Source organism: Chionomys nivalis, chromosome 19 (assembly GCF_950005125.1).
Source record: "Chionomys nivalis chromosome 19, mChiNiv1.1, whole genome shotgun sequence".
In the NCBI taxonomy this organism is placed as follows: Eukaryota; Metazoa; Chordata; class Mammalia; order Rodentia; family Cricetidae; genus Chionomys; species Chionomys nivalis.
In genome coordinates, this window is record NC_080104.1 from 60,536,149 (window position 1) to 60,551,844 (window position 15,696).

A 15,696-nucleotide genomic window follows, 5' to 3' on the forward strand; every position below is an offset into this window, starting at 1 on the left:
GTAGCTAGAAAAGAGAAACATTAAAAGGCCCACAGAAGTTTCACCCTGGGTTATGGGAGGGAAGTCACCCCTAAGAAAAGCAGCATGGCTTCTGACACTGGGGACAGGTGCTATGACCCTGCCACCCTTTGTTGACACTCGGCCTGGGAGCTCTGCTCACCCCTGTCCAGGTTTGGCGCCCATCCCTGAAGATCGTTGTGCCTGAGAAAGCCTGTTGCTACAGGCTGTGGCCTTTCTGGTTTCCGGCCAGTCTGGGGTGTGGAGGATTTGCTTTCTCGTCATGGTCTTATGACTCCTAGCGAATATACCTAAGCCTCTGAGGCTCCAGCCCCAGCCCCATGTTCAGCCTTCTGAATGCCAGCAGTGTGCTGAACATGGGACACACAGTCCTGGTGCAGGCACCTGTACGGGTGACAGATGGCAGTCTGGAGAGAACAAGCCCTGGGAATCGGGGGGGGGGGGGGTGGCAGTGTCTGGAAGGACCATAGCAGCAGGTGTGGGTAAGGAGGTTGCTGGCGCCGGCGCGATGGGATTCATGCGCTCAGGAGTCAGACCAGGGGCAGCTGGGATGCTGATAGCCTCTGGGATTTTGGACTATTTACCAACCCCAGTTACTGTGTTCATAAGCAAAATGTGTTTGGCACCAGAGTAGGGGGCTACTGTGCTGTGAGTATGAAATACCCCCACAGACTCCGGATAAAAGCCCAGGTCCCAAGCTGCTGGCAGTGTTTAGGGAGGAGCTGGAAGACATGGGTCCTTAGGAGCGGTACCTGGGGCTCTCGTGTCCCTGGCACCTTGCTGACTCGCTCTGTGTTTTGTCCACCGTGGCCTGAACAGCTGTGCACATGCATACACCTCTGAAGCTGAGGGAAAGCAGCCATTCCCGTCTCTGAGTTGTTCCTGGTGGGTCCTTCATCCCAGCTGCACAGGACTGTATTCAGTTCAGTAACTATACAGCAGACCAGAGCAGTGGCCAGACAAGTCCCAGGAGGCCAAAGCAGAATGATTGAAGGGTTAAGGGTGGCCCAGGCTGCAGAGTGACTTCAAGACCTGTCCAGGCAACTTAGTGAAATCTTGTAGACCTGGCTGGTCTCGAGTGAAATCTTGTCTTAAAAATAAAAAGCAACTGGGCATGGCAGTGCAGTCCTTCAATCCCAACACTGGGTCCCTGCCGGTTTGATGCCAGCCTGGTCTATATGAGTTCCATGAATGTAGACAGGAATACATAGACTATCTCAACACACACACATACACACACACACACACACACACACATACATACATACATACACACATACATACAAAGAGCTGGTAAGATGGCTTGGCCAGTAAAAGCACCTTCCACAAGCCTGATGACCCAAGTCTGATCCCCAGGACCCACATGATAGAAGGAGAGAGTCCATTGCTACAAGATGTCCTCTGTCTGCACACACACATACACATGCTGCACACACATACACACACTGCATACACACTGCACACACATACACTGCATACACACTGCACACACACACACTGCATACACACTGCACACACATACACTGCATACACACTGCACACACATACACTGCATACACACTGCACACAATACACTGCATACACACTGCACACACATACACACATTGCACACACATACACACACTGCACACACAGAAGCATGAAAAATTTTTTTAAAAATTAAGCCAGCCTGTCTTGAAAAACCAAAAAAAAAAAAAAAAATTAAGCCAGGTATAGCGACACCTATGGCTATAATCCCAGCACTCAGGAGGCAGGGGCAGGCGGATCTCTAAGTGGCCTACGTAGTTTCCGGCCAGAAAGGGCTACATGGTGAGACCCTGTTTTTTTTTTTTTTTTTTTTAAATGTTAAAAAGCAGGTGGGCACGTAGCTTGGTGGCAGAAAACTTGCCTAGGATGTGCAAGGACCTGGGTTTAATCCCCAATGCTGACCAAAAAAAAAGCTCAGGGGTGAAGTGGATCCTTCCCACAGGAGAGACATCACCTGAGGGTTTATGATGATGCACTAGCCCCGGCTGAAGGAACACCTCTGCCTGGGCTGTGCTTGGTGCCGGTGAGTTGCTCCTTCTGGAGCAGAGTGGCAGTGGTAGGCAATGCTGTGGGATAGGTAAGCTGGCATCAGTGTCCTGGCAGTGGGGGGGGCAGGCATAGTGCGGCGTGGAATGGAGCCCGGGGAGGCCGGCAGCCAGAAAGGAACTGGGATACAGTAGTGCTCCAAGGACTGCTAAGACATTTCAAAGTGCTCAGGGAAAGGAGTGCAGGGGAGCTCTGGCCTCTCACCAACACTTACCATAGGGCCGGGCATGGTGGCAGGCATCTTTAATGCCAGCACACAGGAGGCTAAGGCAGATGGATCTCTGTAAATCTGGAGCCAGTCTGGTCTACATGGGTAGTTCCAGGTCAGCCAGGGCTACATAGTGAGACCATATCTAAGTAAATAAGTTTGAGGCCAGCCTGATCGACAGAGAATTGCAGGTTAGTATGGGCTACGAAACAAGATCCCATCTCACACGTACATACATGCGCACCCCAAAAAGAAAAGCAGCTAAGAACAAATGTTAGGTGACAACACCTGCCATTATTTTCCGTGGGCCAAGCAGGGCTGAGCCAGCCTGTCACTCATGTGCCATTGATGTGTCACTCATCCCATCCTCATCGTCATGTCAGCGACTGTAGATCACAGCCCTGTCCAGCAACCCCTTGTCTGGCCTCTGACCTCACTGCTCCTTACCCCACCCCCCTGGTGGCCGGGGTAACACTTCTGCCTCTTTTCCCGGTGGATCTTTCAGGGTGACGTTCCCCTCAGTACCTTTTAATGGGTTGGCCTGCCGGCCATTGTCGTTGCTGTGTCCTGGAACTTTCTCCAAGCACATTAGGCCGCACCACAGTGCTCCCTGTTCATATGTCCTGTGCCCCACTTTGGGAATGATCTCAGAGCTTTGCCTTTAAACTGGACTGTGTCCCCTTGGACGTGACCCCGTTCTGTAGGTGGTTTCAGAGAATAGAGTCTCTCCCCGTAGCCGAACAGCTCAAAGTGGCCTCCTGGGAAATGTGGGCTAGAGAAAACAAAGGAAATGGTGTTGGTTTTCTGTTTTCTTTTTTTTTTTTTCCTGAGACAGGGTTTCTCTGTGTAATAGTCCTGGCTGTCCTGAAACTCGTTCTATATACCAGGCTGGCCTCAAACTCAGAGATCCACCTGCCTCTGCCTCCCAGAGTCTTGGGATTAAAGGCGTGCGCGATCATCAGCAAGTGGGCACCAAATGATATCCTGAAGACACAGTAGATGGAATGTGTTTTTGGCAACTGGCGCGCACGTGCGCACACATACACACACACATACACACACACACACACACGGCTCTCCCAGCACCTTGGTACGAGACAAGCTGCCTTGGCAGCTCTGGGAGAAGGGAGGAGACCTATGGAATAAGAGGCTGGCAGGGTGGAGCAGGGTTGGGGGTGAGGACACCACACAGACATTCAGCCTCCTTATCTGGAAGAACCAGGGCAACATGGCTACAAGCCCAGGGGTAGGTAGATGACCTGATGACCAAAACAGAGGCCAAGCCATGGCCCATCTGCCTTAGCCCACCGACCCTCTACCCAGAGGGGTAAAGACCTGAGCCAACCCTTGTGTCTAGACCATGCTCTTCCCCAGCAGGGCCACAGTGTGTTTTGTCATCTTTGCTCTAAACTCTACAACAACTAACGACAGAATGAAGGGGCAGCCAGCCAGACACGGATGCAGCACTGGGAGCTCATTCAGGAGGATCAGATGTTCAAGGCCATCTTTGTCTACACACTGAGTTTGAAGCTAGCCTGGGCTACGTGCGATCCTAGTCTCAAACAGAAAAAACCAATAACAACAAAGAAACCTAGCGAGGCATGGTGTGGCAAGCCTGGAATCCCAGTACTTAAGAAGCTGAGACAGGACAGTATCAATTCACAGGTGGCCTGGGCTACACAGGAAGACCCACTTACAAATAACAATAATAATTTTAAAACAAAAATAGGGATGGGGAGATGGCTCAGTCAGTACTCTCTGCACAAGCATGGAGGCCTGAGTCCCATCTCTAGCCTCTGTGCAAATATCTATCTGTGGTCCATCCTTCAGTCTGAGCAGAGGAAAATGGGTCCCTGGTGCTCACTGTCAACCAGCCCAATTGGCTTGCTGAGCTCCAGGCCAGCAAGAGAGTCTGTTTAAAAGAGCAGGGCTCTGCCAGGAGTAGAGGGCATACCTTTAATCCCAGCACACTGGAGGCAGAGGCGGGTGGATCTGTGAGTTCAGGGCCAGCCTGGTCTACAGAGTGAGTTCCAGGACAGCCAAAGCTACACAGAGAAACCCTGTCTCGAAAAACCAAAAACAAACAACAACAAAAACAAGACTCCTAAAGACCTTCACCAGAGGTCCTCTGGCCTACACACACACACACACACACACACACACACACACTCAAAAGAATAGTGGGTATCAGGCTGCCTGTGGAGCTGAATGACAGGTGACATGAGCCACATGCAGATCCTGAGTCCTCTGAAGGAGCTGTGTATGCCCTTTAACAGCTGAACCATCTCTCTCTAGCCCATTTTTTTTCTTTTTATTCTTTATCTTTTTCTTTATGAGACAGGCTCTTTCTTTGTAGTCCCAGTTGTCTTAAACTCACTCTGTAGACCATTTTGGCCTCAAACTCAGAGATCTGCCTGCCTCTGCCTCTTGGGGGCTGGGATTAAAGACAGGCGCCACCAGGCCTGGCTTTATTGCTGTTAGAATATTTTGTACCATGTGTAGTCTTCCAGTGCTGCCATGGGCAGCTAGCAGCTACACAGCCTGTGCCTGGCTAAGACCTGTCTTGAAAAACCTGTTTTCTTCAACCTTTGTCTTAATTTTTCAAAGATGAAACACAGTTTTATTATTTTTTTAAGATTTATTTATTTATTATGTATACAGTGTTCTGCCTGCGTATGCCTGCAGGCCAGAAGAGAGCACCGGATCCCATTACGAATTATGAGTCACCATGTGGTTGCTGGGAATTGAACTCAGGGCCTCTGGAAGAGCAGTCAGTGCTCTTAACCACTGAGCCATCTCTCCAACCCTCCACAGTTCTAATTTGTGATGCTCCTGTATCAGTTCTGGGCAGTTTTCAGTTAAAAATATTTTTTATTATTATTATAAGCTGGTTTATTTTCCTGCTTCTTTGCAATACCTCTAATTTTTTGTTTGTTTGTTTGTTTTGTTTACTTGTTTGAGACAGGGTTTCTCTATGTAGCCCTGGCTGTCCTGGAACCCTATATAGACCATCCTGGCTTTGAACTCACAGAGATCTGCCTGCCTCTGCTTCCTGAAAGCTGGGGACTTAATAAGTGTGCCAACATGCCTGGCTCCTCCAGATATTGTTTGTTCGTTTTTTTTCAAGGCAGGGCTTCTATGTGTAGCTTTGGAGCCTGTCCTGGAACGGACAGGCTGTAGTCCAGGCTGGCCTCACAGAGATCTACCTGCCTTTGCCTCCTGAGTGCTGGGAGTGCTGTCTCCCTGGACATGGTGACACATGCCCACCCAGCACCCAGGAGGCTCACATGGTTGTCTGGAGCTTCATAGCGAGTTCCACGCCAGTCAGGGATGATACTTAGTGAGACTTTGCCACAAACAGATCAAATTGTGAATGCCATCAAATTTTTAAAGATTTATATGTGTTTTGCCTGTACCACCTGCTTGTTCGCGGGGGTCAGAAGAGGGCGTTGGATTCTCTGGAAATGGATGTGTGCATCTATCTCTTGGGTGCTGAGAACCTAGCAAGACCTCTGCAAGATCAGTAAATGCTCTTAACTCCTGAGCCATCTCTCTAACTGAAACTTACTCTTACTCAGATTTCTCCAGTCTGAGCAACTTTACTGATCAGGACGTGACAGTTTGGACCAGATCTTACCAAGCTGCCCGTGACCCAAACAAGTGGCACCCCGGGGGTCGGGGGGCTCTACCTGTGTTTCCCCCCCTGCTCAGCGGGAAGCTCAAAGGAGCTTGACATTCGGGCCGTAGGGTGTCCCACGCATTTCCGCTTCACTACAACCTGCTTGCAAACATGGGGACAGAAAGCAGGGAGGGCTTCGGCTCCACACCCGGGTACAGCCCTGCATGCCAGCTCCTGGTTCCCCGGATTCTGCGGTGCAGCCGGGAAAGCACACCGCCCGGCCACCTTCCCGCTGTGCGGCCCTTTGCCGCCCCCTGCCGCCCCGGCGTGGACACGGCAGGCCCGCCCACCCGCCTCCGGATTGGCCAGTGTGCAGTACTCGGGCGCCGAGGCCCCACCTCCTCTCCGGGTCCTTTCATCACGCGCCGGAGGGCTCTTCCGGGGCCAGAGCCAACCCACGGTGTTGCTGTCAGAGCTGCTCGGCGGGAGGTAAGGCATGGCTGGGCTGGATGGGCTGCACCGCGCCAGCACCTAGCATCGGGATGCCGGGGTTCCACGGCGCCCACAGGGGCTGCGACCCCTCGGCATGCCCCAGCTCCTCTTCCCCGCCCTGATCCCCGAGCCTCCCGGCACCGAGGGAACCACCTTCTGCCCGCTGTGGCGGACCAGCAGCATCCTAAGAGCGGCCTCATACCCTTCCGGTTCTGGCCCCCTTGACCTGAGGACGGGAAGCTCGCTACTGGGAACTGGCAAAACTGGCCCACGGACAGGGGCAGTTAGCTTGTATCTCTTCCTCTCTGGGTCTGGGATAGGAACTTGGGCCATCTTTAGTGCCGCCGCCCCAGGATGATCTTTCTATCGATGGGGGCCGTCCTCTCCACCTCTGCCAGTCAGCCCTGCCTGGGAGGAGCCCCGGGTGTACTAGAGGCAGGTGACATCATCTAGAAGATAGGGCCAACCTCTACACAGCATCCGCACTATTACCCGAGACCGATGCTGAGGACCGTGTCTAGGGTTACATCAGGCACTGGGAGGGTGTAGAATCCAGACCTGGAGGCCCTAGCCTGTAGTGTGGGGACGGAACCAGGACCCCTTCACATGATCCCACCTCACCCCTTCTCCGCAGTGCAGTGCCCTCTTGTATCTCTTCCCTCCATCTAGCCTGGCCCCTGCTCCTAACCTTCTCCCAGCAGTTGACACCTACAAAGGCTTAGGCGGCTGACTTGGGCCACACCCTCACGTGTGCGTAAGCGCTGGGCAGGAAGCAGGCGGCCTGGCTGGGATCTGGGCCTACCCTTGGTGTTCTGAGCCCCTGTTATCTGGGTGTCTCATCCTAGTGTTTGGCCCCAGGTTTTCCTGGATGGATTTCCACTCCAGCTCCCGGGGAGGGATACAAACCTGCTTGTCACCATAGGGTACAAATGGTAACCTCCCTTCCTCCTCCCCAGGGAGCCCAGGGGAGGCGCCCTCCCGAGGCCACCATTGCCCATGCAGACCACCCAGCCATCTGGCTACTGATGTCATGAGTAACACGACAGTGCCCAATGCCCCCCAGACCAACAGCGACTCCATGGTGGGCTATGTGTTGGGGCCTTTCTTCCTCATCACCCTGGTTGGGGTGGTGGTGGCTGTGGTAAGGAGCCCCCACATCAGACGTGGCTAGGGCAGCCGCTGGGTGGGCCTGGCCTGGTGCCCACAGCATCTCAGCTGTCCTTCACGGGTGTGGATGTGGGTCCTCGGCAGGGCCAGGCTGACCTCCCAGCTCCTACAGTCCTATGTCTCTGTTACAGGTAATGTACGTGCAGAAGAAAAAGCGGTGAGTGCCCTATAACCCCGGCACTATGCCCTCTAGCTGAAATGCTTCTCTTTTCCAGGCGTTGACTAGTTATTGGAGGCCCTTTAATGGCCCAGTTATCTCTGGCTTGAGGGAGGGAAGCAGGGTTAGGGCCCAGGTTGAGCCTTACCCTCCCATTCCCCAAGGGTGGACCAGCTTCGCCATCACCTGCTCCCCATGTACAGCTATGACCCTGCAGAAGAACTCCACGAGGCGGAGCAGGAGCTGCTGTCTGATGTGGGCGAACCCAAGGTGAGAGCACCACCCTGCTCTCACTGGACCAGTCAGGTACCACTAACAGAAGCTTGGCACAGGGTGGCTGGAGCCTCTTGCGCTCTCCTCCACAGGTGGTGCACGGCTGGCAGAGCAGCTACCAGCACAAGCGAATGCCCCTGCTGGACATCAAGACATGACGGTTCACGCCCCTCTTACTTGCTATCCACAGCTGGCCCTAAGCCAAGCCTGTTTTCCTTGTGGAGTGGGCGACAGCCTTGCTTTCTCTAGCCTGCTTGGACCTTGCTGTGGCACAATCCAAGAGGCCTCTGGAGTTGTTCCCATGGCGACAGGCCCAGATGTATAGTATCCGGTGTATATATTTTGTAAATAAACTTTGATGGCTTCACTTTACCCTTGCTGTGTGGGGCAGGCTGGCTGCGGGCAGCATCTTTTACCCTTTGATTGCTTCATGCCCTGCTTTCCCCATCTCACACACTGGCAGCTCAGTCCAGAAAAGGCTATTTTTTTATTCAAGTAACTGCAAATAGGAAATCAGAGGGGGAGCCCCAGGCCGGGACAAATACTGACCACCCCTCCCCCACAGAACGAGAGGAGGTGGTCCTACACCCCTTTCCCATCAAAATGGGCCCCCCTCTTCACTCTGCTGCAGCATCCAAGGGGCAGGGCCCCATCGTCCCTGGTGTGGGGTGGTTGGTAGCCAGCCTGCTGCACCCCAGCCCCCCTTCCCCCTATAGTGTCTCGGGGAGAATGCAGGCAGAACGGGAGGATGAACTTTTGGCGCTGGTAGCAGCAGCAATGGTGGGTGTCTAAGAATGAACATTGAACAGAAACAACACAACTGTCCAGAGGTAGTTTGTGAACAGAGGAGAAGATGGAACCAGAACCTTGGGGGGCAGGGAGGAGCAAAAGGAGGGGGACAAGGCTAGCTCCTTGGTGCCCCACTGGAGGAAGGGTAACAGCCTAGAGTGGGGGAGGTGAGTTAGCGCCCCATCTGCCTTAGGTGAATGTCAGAGAATAGGACCTCACCCTGGAGATGGGTGTGACCCCCATCTGCCACTGCATTGGGTCCCAGGTGAGAACAAGGTGGGTGGCCCATCATGTCCTACTTCCTGTAGTCCAAGGGACTCTAGCCAACCTAATGCAGGGTCTAGGTAAGGTGGGGCAAAAGTGACTGAGAAACCCACCTGGTGACAGTTCGGTGAGGGGTGGGGCATGCTGGGATCTATGTATCCCTGCACCGACCACACTTGCTGCGGCCAGGTCAGCCAATGGGGCTTGTCTGAATTGAGATGGGGCTGGGGCCCTTTAAGGCCAGGGAATGCTCCCAGGACCCTGTACAAGGAAGCCAGGAACAGCAGAGCAGAAGGGACCTGCAAAAGAAAGAGCCCGAGAGCAACGTCTCCAGGGTAGAGCGCAGCAGGGCAGGCTGCGGCTAAGTGGGAAGTTAGCCTTGTCGGGAGAGGGCAGGTGTGTTGGGAAGGAGGGCACAGGGACTGAGCCAAACCCTGCTCCCGTGGGTGCCGCAGAGCCTGCAGCTGGTGCGGTAGTGTGCAGTGGGGGTGGGGAGGGGGCTGGAAGCAGGGCTTCCGGTCCCAGGGGAAGCTGCTCCTGTGGTGGCCAAGGAGCAGGCGGCACTGCGCGTGGTCACTGCTCCTCCTCCGAGGACTCCTGGGAGATGCCCTCCTCTTCCTCCTTCTCCTGTAGGAGGCAGAACAACTCTGGGCCTGGCCCTCCTCCTTTGCCAACCCCTCCCACCCAGGCTCTCCTCTGCAGAAGGGGGATGAGTCAGGGCTGAGTGTGTGGTGACTCAGCAACCTCCACGCTGCTTTCATTCATAAAAATGAAGGATTTAAAGGGAGGAAAACCCACACACACTTGCTCTCACATCCAGGCAGCTCTCACGCAGGCCAGACCAGGCACCTAGCCCAGGCTGAGCTGAGGGCTGAGGAAGTGGCAAGCTCTCCAGGGAGAGGCAGAAGGGCCGAGACAGACAGTAACAGGAGAGGAGCCACTAGGTGGCCTAGGGCAGGTGTGGTGCTGGCTGCATCCAAGGCCTGAGGTAGCCAATGGCTGACAGTGAGCCAGGGTGGGAAGGAAGTGAGCCCCAGGGGTTCACTCACTGGACGGGAATGTTGGGACACCACAGGGCCCCACAGTGCCAGGCAAACTCCAAAACAACTAATTTCCTGTTACTCATTCTTGGGGTCTAGCCAGCAGGGCCCCCCAGCCCCTCCACTAAGGGTGGCTCAGCTCAAGGAATGCCTTGGGTAGCTTGGAAACAGGACCAAGAACACAGTATCCTGGAGGCACAGGCCCCTGCATTGGCCCCCACTTTCCCCTGTCCAGATCCTCACTTCCTGGCCTTTCCACGAAGGTCCTAATAAGGGGGTACATGGGCACAAAGCGTGCCTCCCACAGTGGGTACCTGAAATTAGGAATTATCTTCTCAAGCAGAAGAGAGTCCTGAACTCATGTTAACGGTTTCACGCATGCTCCAACACCCCTGGCCACAGCGCCCCCAGAGCGAGAACCTACCAGTTTCTTGGGCCTGCCCCTCGGCTTCCTCCCTGGAGCTGCAGCCGTTTTCTGGAGTGAGAAGAAACAGCTCTCAGCCCAGAGTGCTGAACAGTCCGGGACCACCAGCAGGTCCACCCTGGCCAGTCCGCGCCCCCACATCCAACACACACACACCCCTACTCCCCCTTCCACAAGTGACTCAGAGGATATGAGTCGCGCTTTAAAAAGTAAAATAAAATCAAAGGCGGCTCTTTGGAAGGCCGTGGCACCGACTCCCGCGCGGTGCACGCCCTCAGGACGAATGGGGGTGACAGTCCCAGCGCAGAGCTGGCACAGGCCTAACTTGGTTTCCCCACTGTCCTGGGCACAGCAATTTCCACAATTAGCAACGACCCACAGATGCGCTTGGCATAAACACATAAAAGTCTCACCCGTGTCTTGGCGGCACCCTTATTTTTGCTTCCCTTTGGTCGGCCCCGAGGTCTCTTGGGTGTTGGCACTTCACTGGGCTCCTTCTGCAAAGACAGGTGGGAGTCGGGGATATGGCAGCCGCCAAAGCCCTGGGGACTCCAAATTTGCCTGACCATCATCAAGCTCCTGGCCCCCAGCCTCTGAAGGTTGTAGACCAAAGATAAGAAACCAAAGACCTCTGGGAAAGATGTCTCTGGGGCAGGGAAGCCACTGCTAGGTGGCCCTGATCAACTCTTGTGCTACTGATCTGCAAACTGCCTAATCCCATAGTCTGTCTCACCTGTAAAAGGTGGTGTGTTAACACCTAGGGCGTCAGGTGAGTCAAATCCCCAGCAAAGTCAGTGTCCAGCATTGGCCACAACTGCTGCCACCCCTCCTGTCTTACATGGGAAACCCCTCTCCAGGAGAGAGGCCACATACAGACCTGACCTCTGGTCAGCCTAAACCAGAATAAAGGTTGTGTTTTAAGTCAGGCATGGGGGCTTACTCCCACTTAAAATCAATACCAGCACTCAAGAATCTGAGCCAGGAGTATACAGTGAACGAGGCCATCCTGGACCACAAAACCAAAGGCCAGCCTTGGTCCAGTGACCACCGCCAGGTCCAGTAATCAGGATGGAAAACAGAGGGTGCTGGGCTTACAGGCCTAGTCCCCCACCCTTCTCTGGAGACTCGCCCACCCCCACAGGGCCACCAACAGCCTCCCCTCACTCGGGGGACCGCTGAGAGCTCCAGTGCAGAGCCGGGCAGGTGGCACAGCCAATATCCTGCTGCCACCCTCCCGGGGACCTCACACAGGGTTTCAATGCCCACTTACAAACAGCCCCCCCCACCGGCACAGGAACCCTTTCCCACCGGACACAGGAAGGACAGGAATGGGCAGTAGGTGGAGAAACCTGGCAGCGGCTGGACGAGATGGGTTGTGTGTTTAAAACTGTGCACAGGATCAGGCCTGTGAAGAGCTGGGCCCCACACCTGCCTCCTCTTCTGGGTGGGTTGCCACGTGATGACGCTCCACACCGAGTTCCTCAGACAGTTCTTAAAGGCAGTGAGCACACAGACGGGAAAGGCACGCACACAGGAGGAGACACATTCTGCACCCTCCCTGGACGGTCACACCCTGCTGGGTGCAGGTGCCTCCCTAGCCCGAGAAAGGAAACAAAAGCAAGGCTCTGATCACCCACCTGACTCCCTACCAGCGCCGTCCCAGGACTCACCGGAGGCTGCTTGCGCGGCCTACCCCGGCCTCGCTTCTCAGTCCCATCCTTCTCCTGCTTGGAGGCCAGGGGCTGGCTGGACTTGGAGCTGGACTCGCTCATCTTTCTTCTCTACGGGGCAGTGAGGGCCTGGCTGTGATGCTGGGGACAAAGTGGTGCCAGTTACACAGGTGCCACCATTCCTCACTCCTCCCACGGCAGGGACTGCCAGGGTGGCCAGCTCAGACCTGGCTGGAGGGGCGAGGCCGGCCTGGGGCAAGTTGAAGTGGTTCCTCACAGCCGCCGCCCCCCATCCTGCCAGGGCAGCCACCCCGCAGGTCTAAGCCTGAGAACCAGAACAAATGCCAGAGCCCATCACATACCTAAGACCCAGAGACGGTGGCAACGGGTAGGGATGGAGGAGTGGGAAGGGCAGATTCTCAAATAGACCCTGCCAATTAAAAGACTCTCTGGGTAGCAAGGCCTGATTCCCCAGGTCCAGGACAACGCCGTGTGTGTGTGTGTGTGTGTGTGTGTGTGTGTGTGAGAGAGAGAGAGAGAGAGAGAGAGAGAGAGAGAGAGAGAGAGAGAGAGAGAGAGAGAGAGAGCGAGCGAGAGAGAGAGCGCACCACAAAGGGCCTGCACGCTGTACTTGGGGATCTCCCTCTAGAGAAGTCAAACAAGACAGCCAACAAGCTGACTTCCAGTCAAGACCAAGTTTCAGTCACAGGCCCAGGGCAGGAGCACTACCTGCAGAGCTACCCACACTGGTGCTTGCTAAGGGACCAGGTTTCTTCGCTTACCACGGAAGCTGTGCCCCCAACTGTCTTTTCAGATTTCTGAGGCAACTACTAATTTTGACTCAATGACAGGAAAACATTTTGGAAACTTGTGATTTTTACAACACTTAACGATTCCTAATTCTCCAGCATCAAGAGCCGCTCCAGATGGTGGAACTCTGCTAATTATTCGATTACAATATTTCAAACTTGAGACCCCTTTACACAGGGTGACTGGGCCAGCTCCGTCATTAGCGGCTGGGTCTGTTCCCTAATTACAGGCCGTGATTAGAATCTTACATAGCACCACAGGTCTTCTTCAAACCAAACATCAAATTAATCAGCTAAATGAGTGCTGACCTCACACTGAGGTCTGCCCGAGGCCCTTGGGAGGGGGAGGGTCATGGGAGAAAGCCGGCCCGATCCCAGACAGAGACCGTGGGCCCAGCTTGCCTGCAGATCCCGGCCAGGCTTCCTGGACACTGTTATACCACCCGGTGCCTTCCCAAGCCTTACCGTTAGGGACTCTTTGAACCACCTGCTCCCCCAAAGCCCCCACTGAATTAGGAGCAGAGTCCCCGTTCAGTGAGACCAAGAAACCACTCATCTCCACCTGCTCCTGCACACAGGGAGGCCTGGCTTGCAGAAGCCACATTTAGGGTCCAAGCCCGATGTGCTCTGGTGAGTCTCCAGCCTGTCTCCGCACACACAGTGGCCCTTCGAAGACAGGCAACTAGGCAGGAATAACCAGAGGAATAACTCCTGGCAGGTCCATTGTTAGCTTGTTCTTTTTTTTAAATAGCTCAGAAAAGACCCAGGAGTGGCCCAAGGTCACACAGCAACTTGGTAAAAATGAAGTGGGTTCTGGCGGAATGCTTACAGACCGCAACTCTGCTTACTGAGGAGAAGCAGGTTAAGACCCTGGCGCCCTCTGCTCCAGACTGAGGGTGCCTCCGCCAGTGTCCCTGCCTGGCGGTTGTAGGCCGGCGAGTCTAGGCGCTAGGGCGAGGGGGAGGGGCGCAGGCCCTGCAGGCGCGGGAAACGGCGCACCCCGACCACATGCACCGCCACGCGGGTGCGCCCGGGCCCACTTCCTGCCAGAGGGGGCACCCAAGCCCGCCTTGGGGGCAGGAAACCTGGTGAGAGTTGGAGGAAGAAAACCCCCTCCTCCCTCCCCGAAAACCAAAACCTCAGAGGCGGGGGGGAACCAAACAGAAACGGGGAGTCAAAGGGACTAGTTCTAACAGAACCCAGCAAAGCAGAGGAACCAGTTTGTAGTGGCGGAGGGCAGGCCCGGCCCTGGGGGCTGAGGAGGCGCGGGGCAGGGCCAAAGGTGTGTGGGTGAAGCCCCGAAACCCAGGCCCACGCGATCCGGCCTCGTCCACGCACAGCACGACCCTGGCAAAGGCCGAGGAAAGGCCAGGGAGACATCGCGGGGCACCGGGCCCTTCCCCCGCACTTCTAGAACTTCCCCGGCTGAGGGGGGGTGCGTGCCCACCTCCTGCAGCCGCGCTGCGCAGCGCGCGCCCCTCCCCGAGGCCGGGCTCGCCGAGCGCGAGGTGCACGGGCGCCGCCGGGTGCACAAGCGGCGCTCGCCGCAGCCGCGCGCCCCCTCCCCCTCCGCGCGCCGGTCCCCGGGGGGTCTCCGCACCCCCCGGGCGCGCGCGGGACGCCCTCGGCCTGGGGCACCGAAGGACGCCGCGCTCTGCGGAGCCCCCACCCCGGCCCCGCCGCCCGTCCGCCCGCCCGCGCGCACAGTGCGGCCTCCCCTTTCCCGCGGCCCGCGCAAGCCCGGGGCCTGGGAATAAAGCGGGCAGCGCGCACCGCAGGCCCCCCGGGCGCGCCGCGGACACTCACCGCGAGCTCGGCAGGCCGCCGGCGGGGCGCGCTCGGGGCTGCCGGGCGCGGCGGGGCTGGGCGCAGGGGACCGGCCTGGGCTGCTCCGCTGCCGCCACCGCCGGTCGCAAATGCGGATCTGAAACCGGGAGAGAGGGCAGAGGCGCTGAGACCGCTGCGTGCGCGCCGCCCGGGCCCCCGCCGGGGATGTGTGTCACATCCGAGCTGGGGCGAGGGACCACGGACGGATCCCGCTCCCCCGGAGGATGGCGAGGGGCAGGAAGCTGGGCACGGCCCGTGCGCGGCCTCAATAAATAATAATGTGATTAGATTCTAGACCTAGAGGAAAAAAAAAAAAAAAGAAGCCACCCGAGCGGCGGCGAACTCACGCCTTCTTGGAGCCGCGCCAACACCAGAAATAGCCCCGACTCGGAGTCCCAATTAGAGAAGCGCAGCCCCGGCTCAGGGGAGCTTAAAAAGAGCGACCCAGGGGCAGGGGGGACGGGCCCGCCCGCGCCAGCCGTGTCACCGGGGGGCGGGGCCATGCAAATGAGCCCGGGGATTTAAAAGGGCGGCCAGCCGCCGCTGCCGCTGCGCGCCTGTGGTTGCCGACGCCGCCGAGGCTGCGCGCGCCGTGCGCGGGGGCGCGCGCCGACGGCCCTCGTTTCTCACAGTCCCCGGGGCGGGCGGGGGCGGGACCGTCGAAGGTGGCAGCGGCCCCGCCGTCGCCGTGGGGTGCCAGGGACACACCGATACGGGGTCGTTGGCGGCCTCGAGCCCCGCACGGCGGGGTTTGGGGGGTTGTCCACGCGCGCTCCCTAGCCCACGTCGACGGCCTCTCCTTCGTTCCTCCCTCTGGCCGGACGGGAGAGGGCACGTGCGTCCCCGCCTGGCCCCACGGCCCCCGT

General features: G+C 56.7%; 2 protein-coding genes across 5 annotated transcripts; one reads left to right on the forward strand and one right to left on the reverse strand.

Moving 5' to 3' along the window:
- Window positions 1-6,329: 6,329 nt before the first annotated feature.
- On the forward strand, window positions 6,330-8,376 carry Smim29 (small integral membrane protein 29). 2 transcript variants are annotated; one of them, XM_057751132.1, is made up of 5 exons: window positions 6,330-6,407; window positions 7,367-7,551; window positions 7,709-7,734; window positions 7,899-8,004; window positions 8,100-8,376. In XM_057751132.1, the coding sequence occupies exons 2-5, from the start codon at window positions 7,441-7,443 to the stop codon at window positions 8,163-8,165; spliced, it is 309 nt and encodes a 102-aa protein (XP_057607115.1). In that variant the 5' UTR covers window positions 6,330-6,407; window positions 7,367-7,440; the 3' UTR covers window positions 8,166-8,376. The 2 variants fall into 2 exon arrangements, with proteins under 2 accessions (XP_057607115.1, XP_057607116.1); XM_057751133.1 differs by having other exon boundaries at window positions 7,367-7,491.
- Window positions 8,377-9,498: 1,122 nt separating this feature from the next.
- Hmga1 (high mobility group AT-hook 1) lies at window positions 9,499-15,313 on the reverse strand. Of its 3 annotated transcripts, none has more exons than XM_057751131.1 (6): window positions 15,178-15,313; window positions 14,810-14,927; window positions 12,195-12,335; window positions 10,938-11,021; window positions 10,525-10,575; window positions 9,499-9,687 (listed from the first exon to the last, which is right to left on the reverse strand). In XM_057751131.1, the coding sequence occupies exons 3-6, from the start codon at window positions 12,294-12,296 to the stop codon at window positions 9,634-9,636; spliced, it is 291 nt and encodes a 96-aa protein (XP_057607114.1). In that variant the 5' UTR covers window positions 12,297-12,335; window positions 14,810-14,927; window positions 15,178-15,313; the 3' UTR covers window positions 9,499-9,633. The 3 variants fall into 3 exon arrangements, with proteins under 3 accessions (XP_057607114.1, XP_057607112.1, XP_057607113.1); XM_057751129.1 differs by having other exon boundaries at window positions 12,162-12,335; XM_057751130.1 differs by lacking the exon at window positions 14,810-14,927 and having other exon boundaries at window positions 12,162-12,335; window positions 15,178-15,302.
- Window positions 15,314-15,696: the final 383 nt, after the last annotated feature.

Bases quoted from the DNA above. Each gene is read 5' to 3' on its own strand.
- Smim29 (XM_057751132.1), top strand. From the start codon at position 7,441: ATGAGTAACACGACAGTGCCCAATGCCCCCCAGACCAACAGCGACTCC. The intron at 7,552-7,708 runs GTAAGGAGCCCC...TCTCTGTTACAG, and splicing joins TTGGGGTGGTGGTGGCTGTG to GTAATGTACGTGCAGAAGAA. The intron at 8,005-8,099 runs GTGAGAGCACCA...TCTCCTCCACAG, and splicing joins CTGATGTGGGCGAACCCAAG to GTGGTGCACGGCTGGCAGAG.
- Hmga1 (XM_057751129.1), bottom strand. From the start codon at position 12,296: ATGAGCGAGTCCAGCTCCAAGTCCAGCCAGCCCCTGGCCTCCAAGCAG. The intron at 11,022-12,161 runs GTGGGTGATCAG...CTGTCTTTGCAG, and splicing joins CGGCGCTGGTAGGGAGTCAG to AAGGAGCCCAGTGAAGTGCC. The intron at 9,688-10,524 runs GTAGGTTCTCGC...TGCCTCCTACAG, and splicing joins GGGGCAGGCCCAAGAAACTG to GAGAAGGAGGAAGAGGAGGG.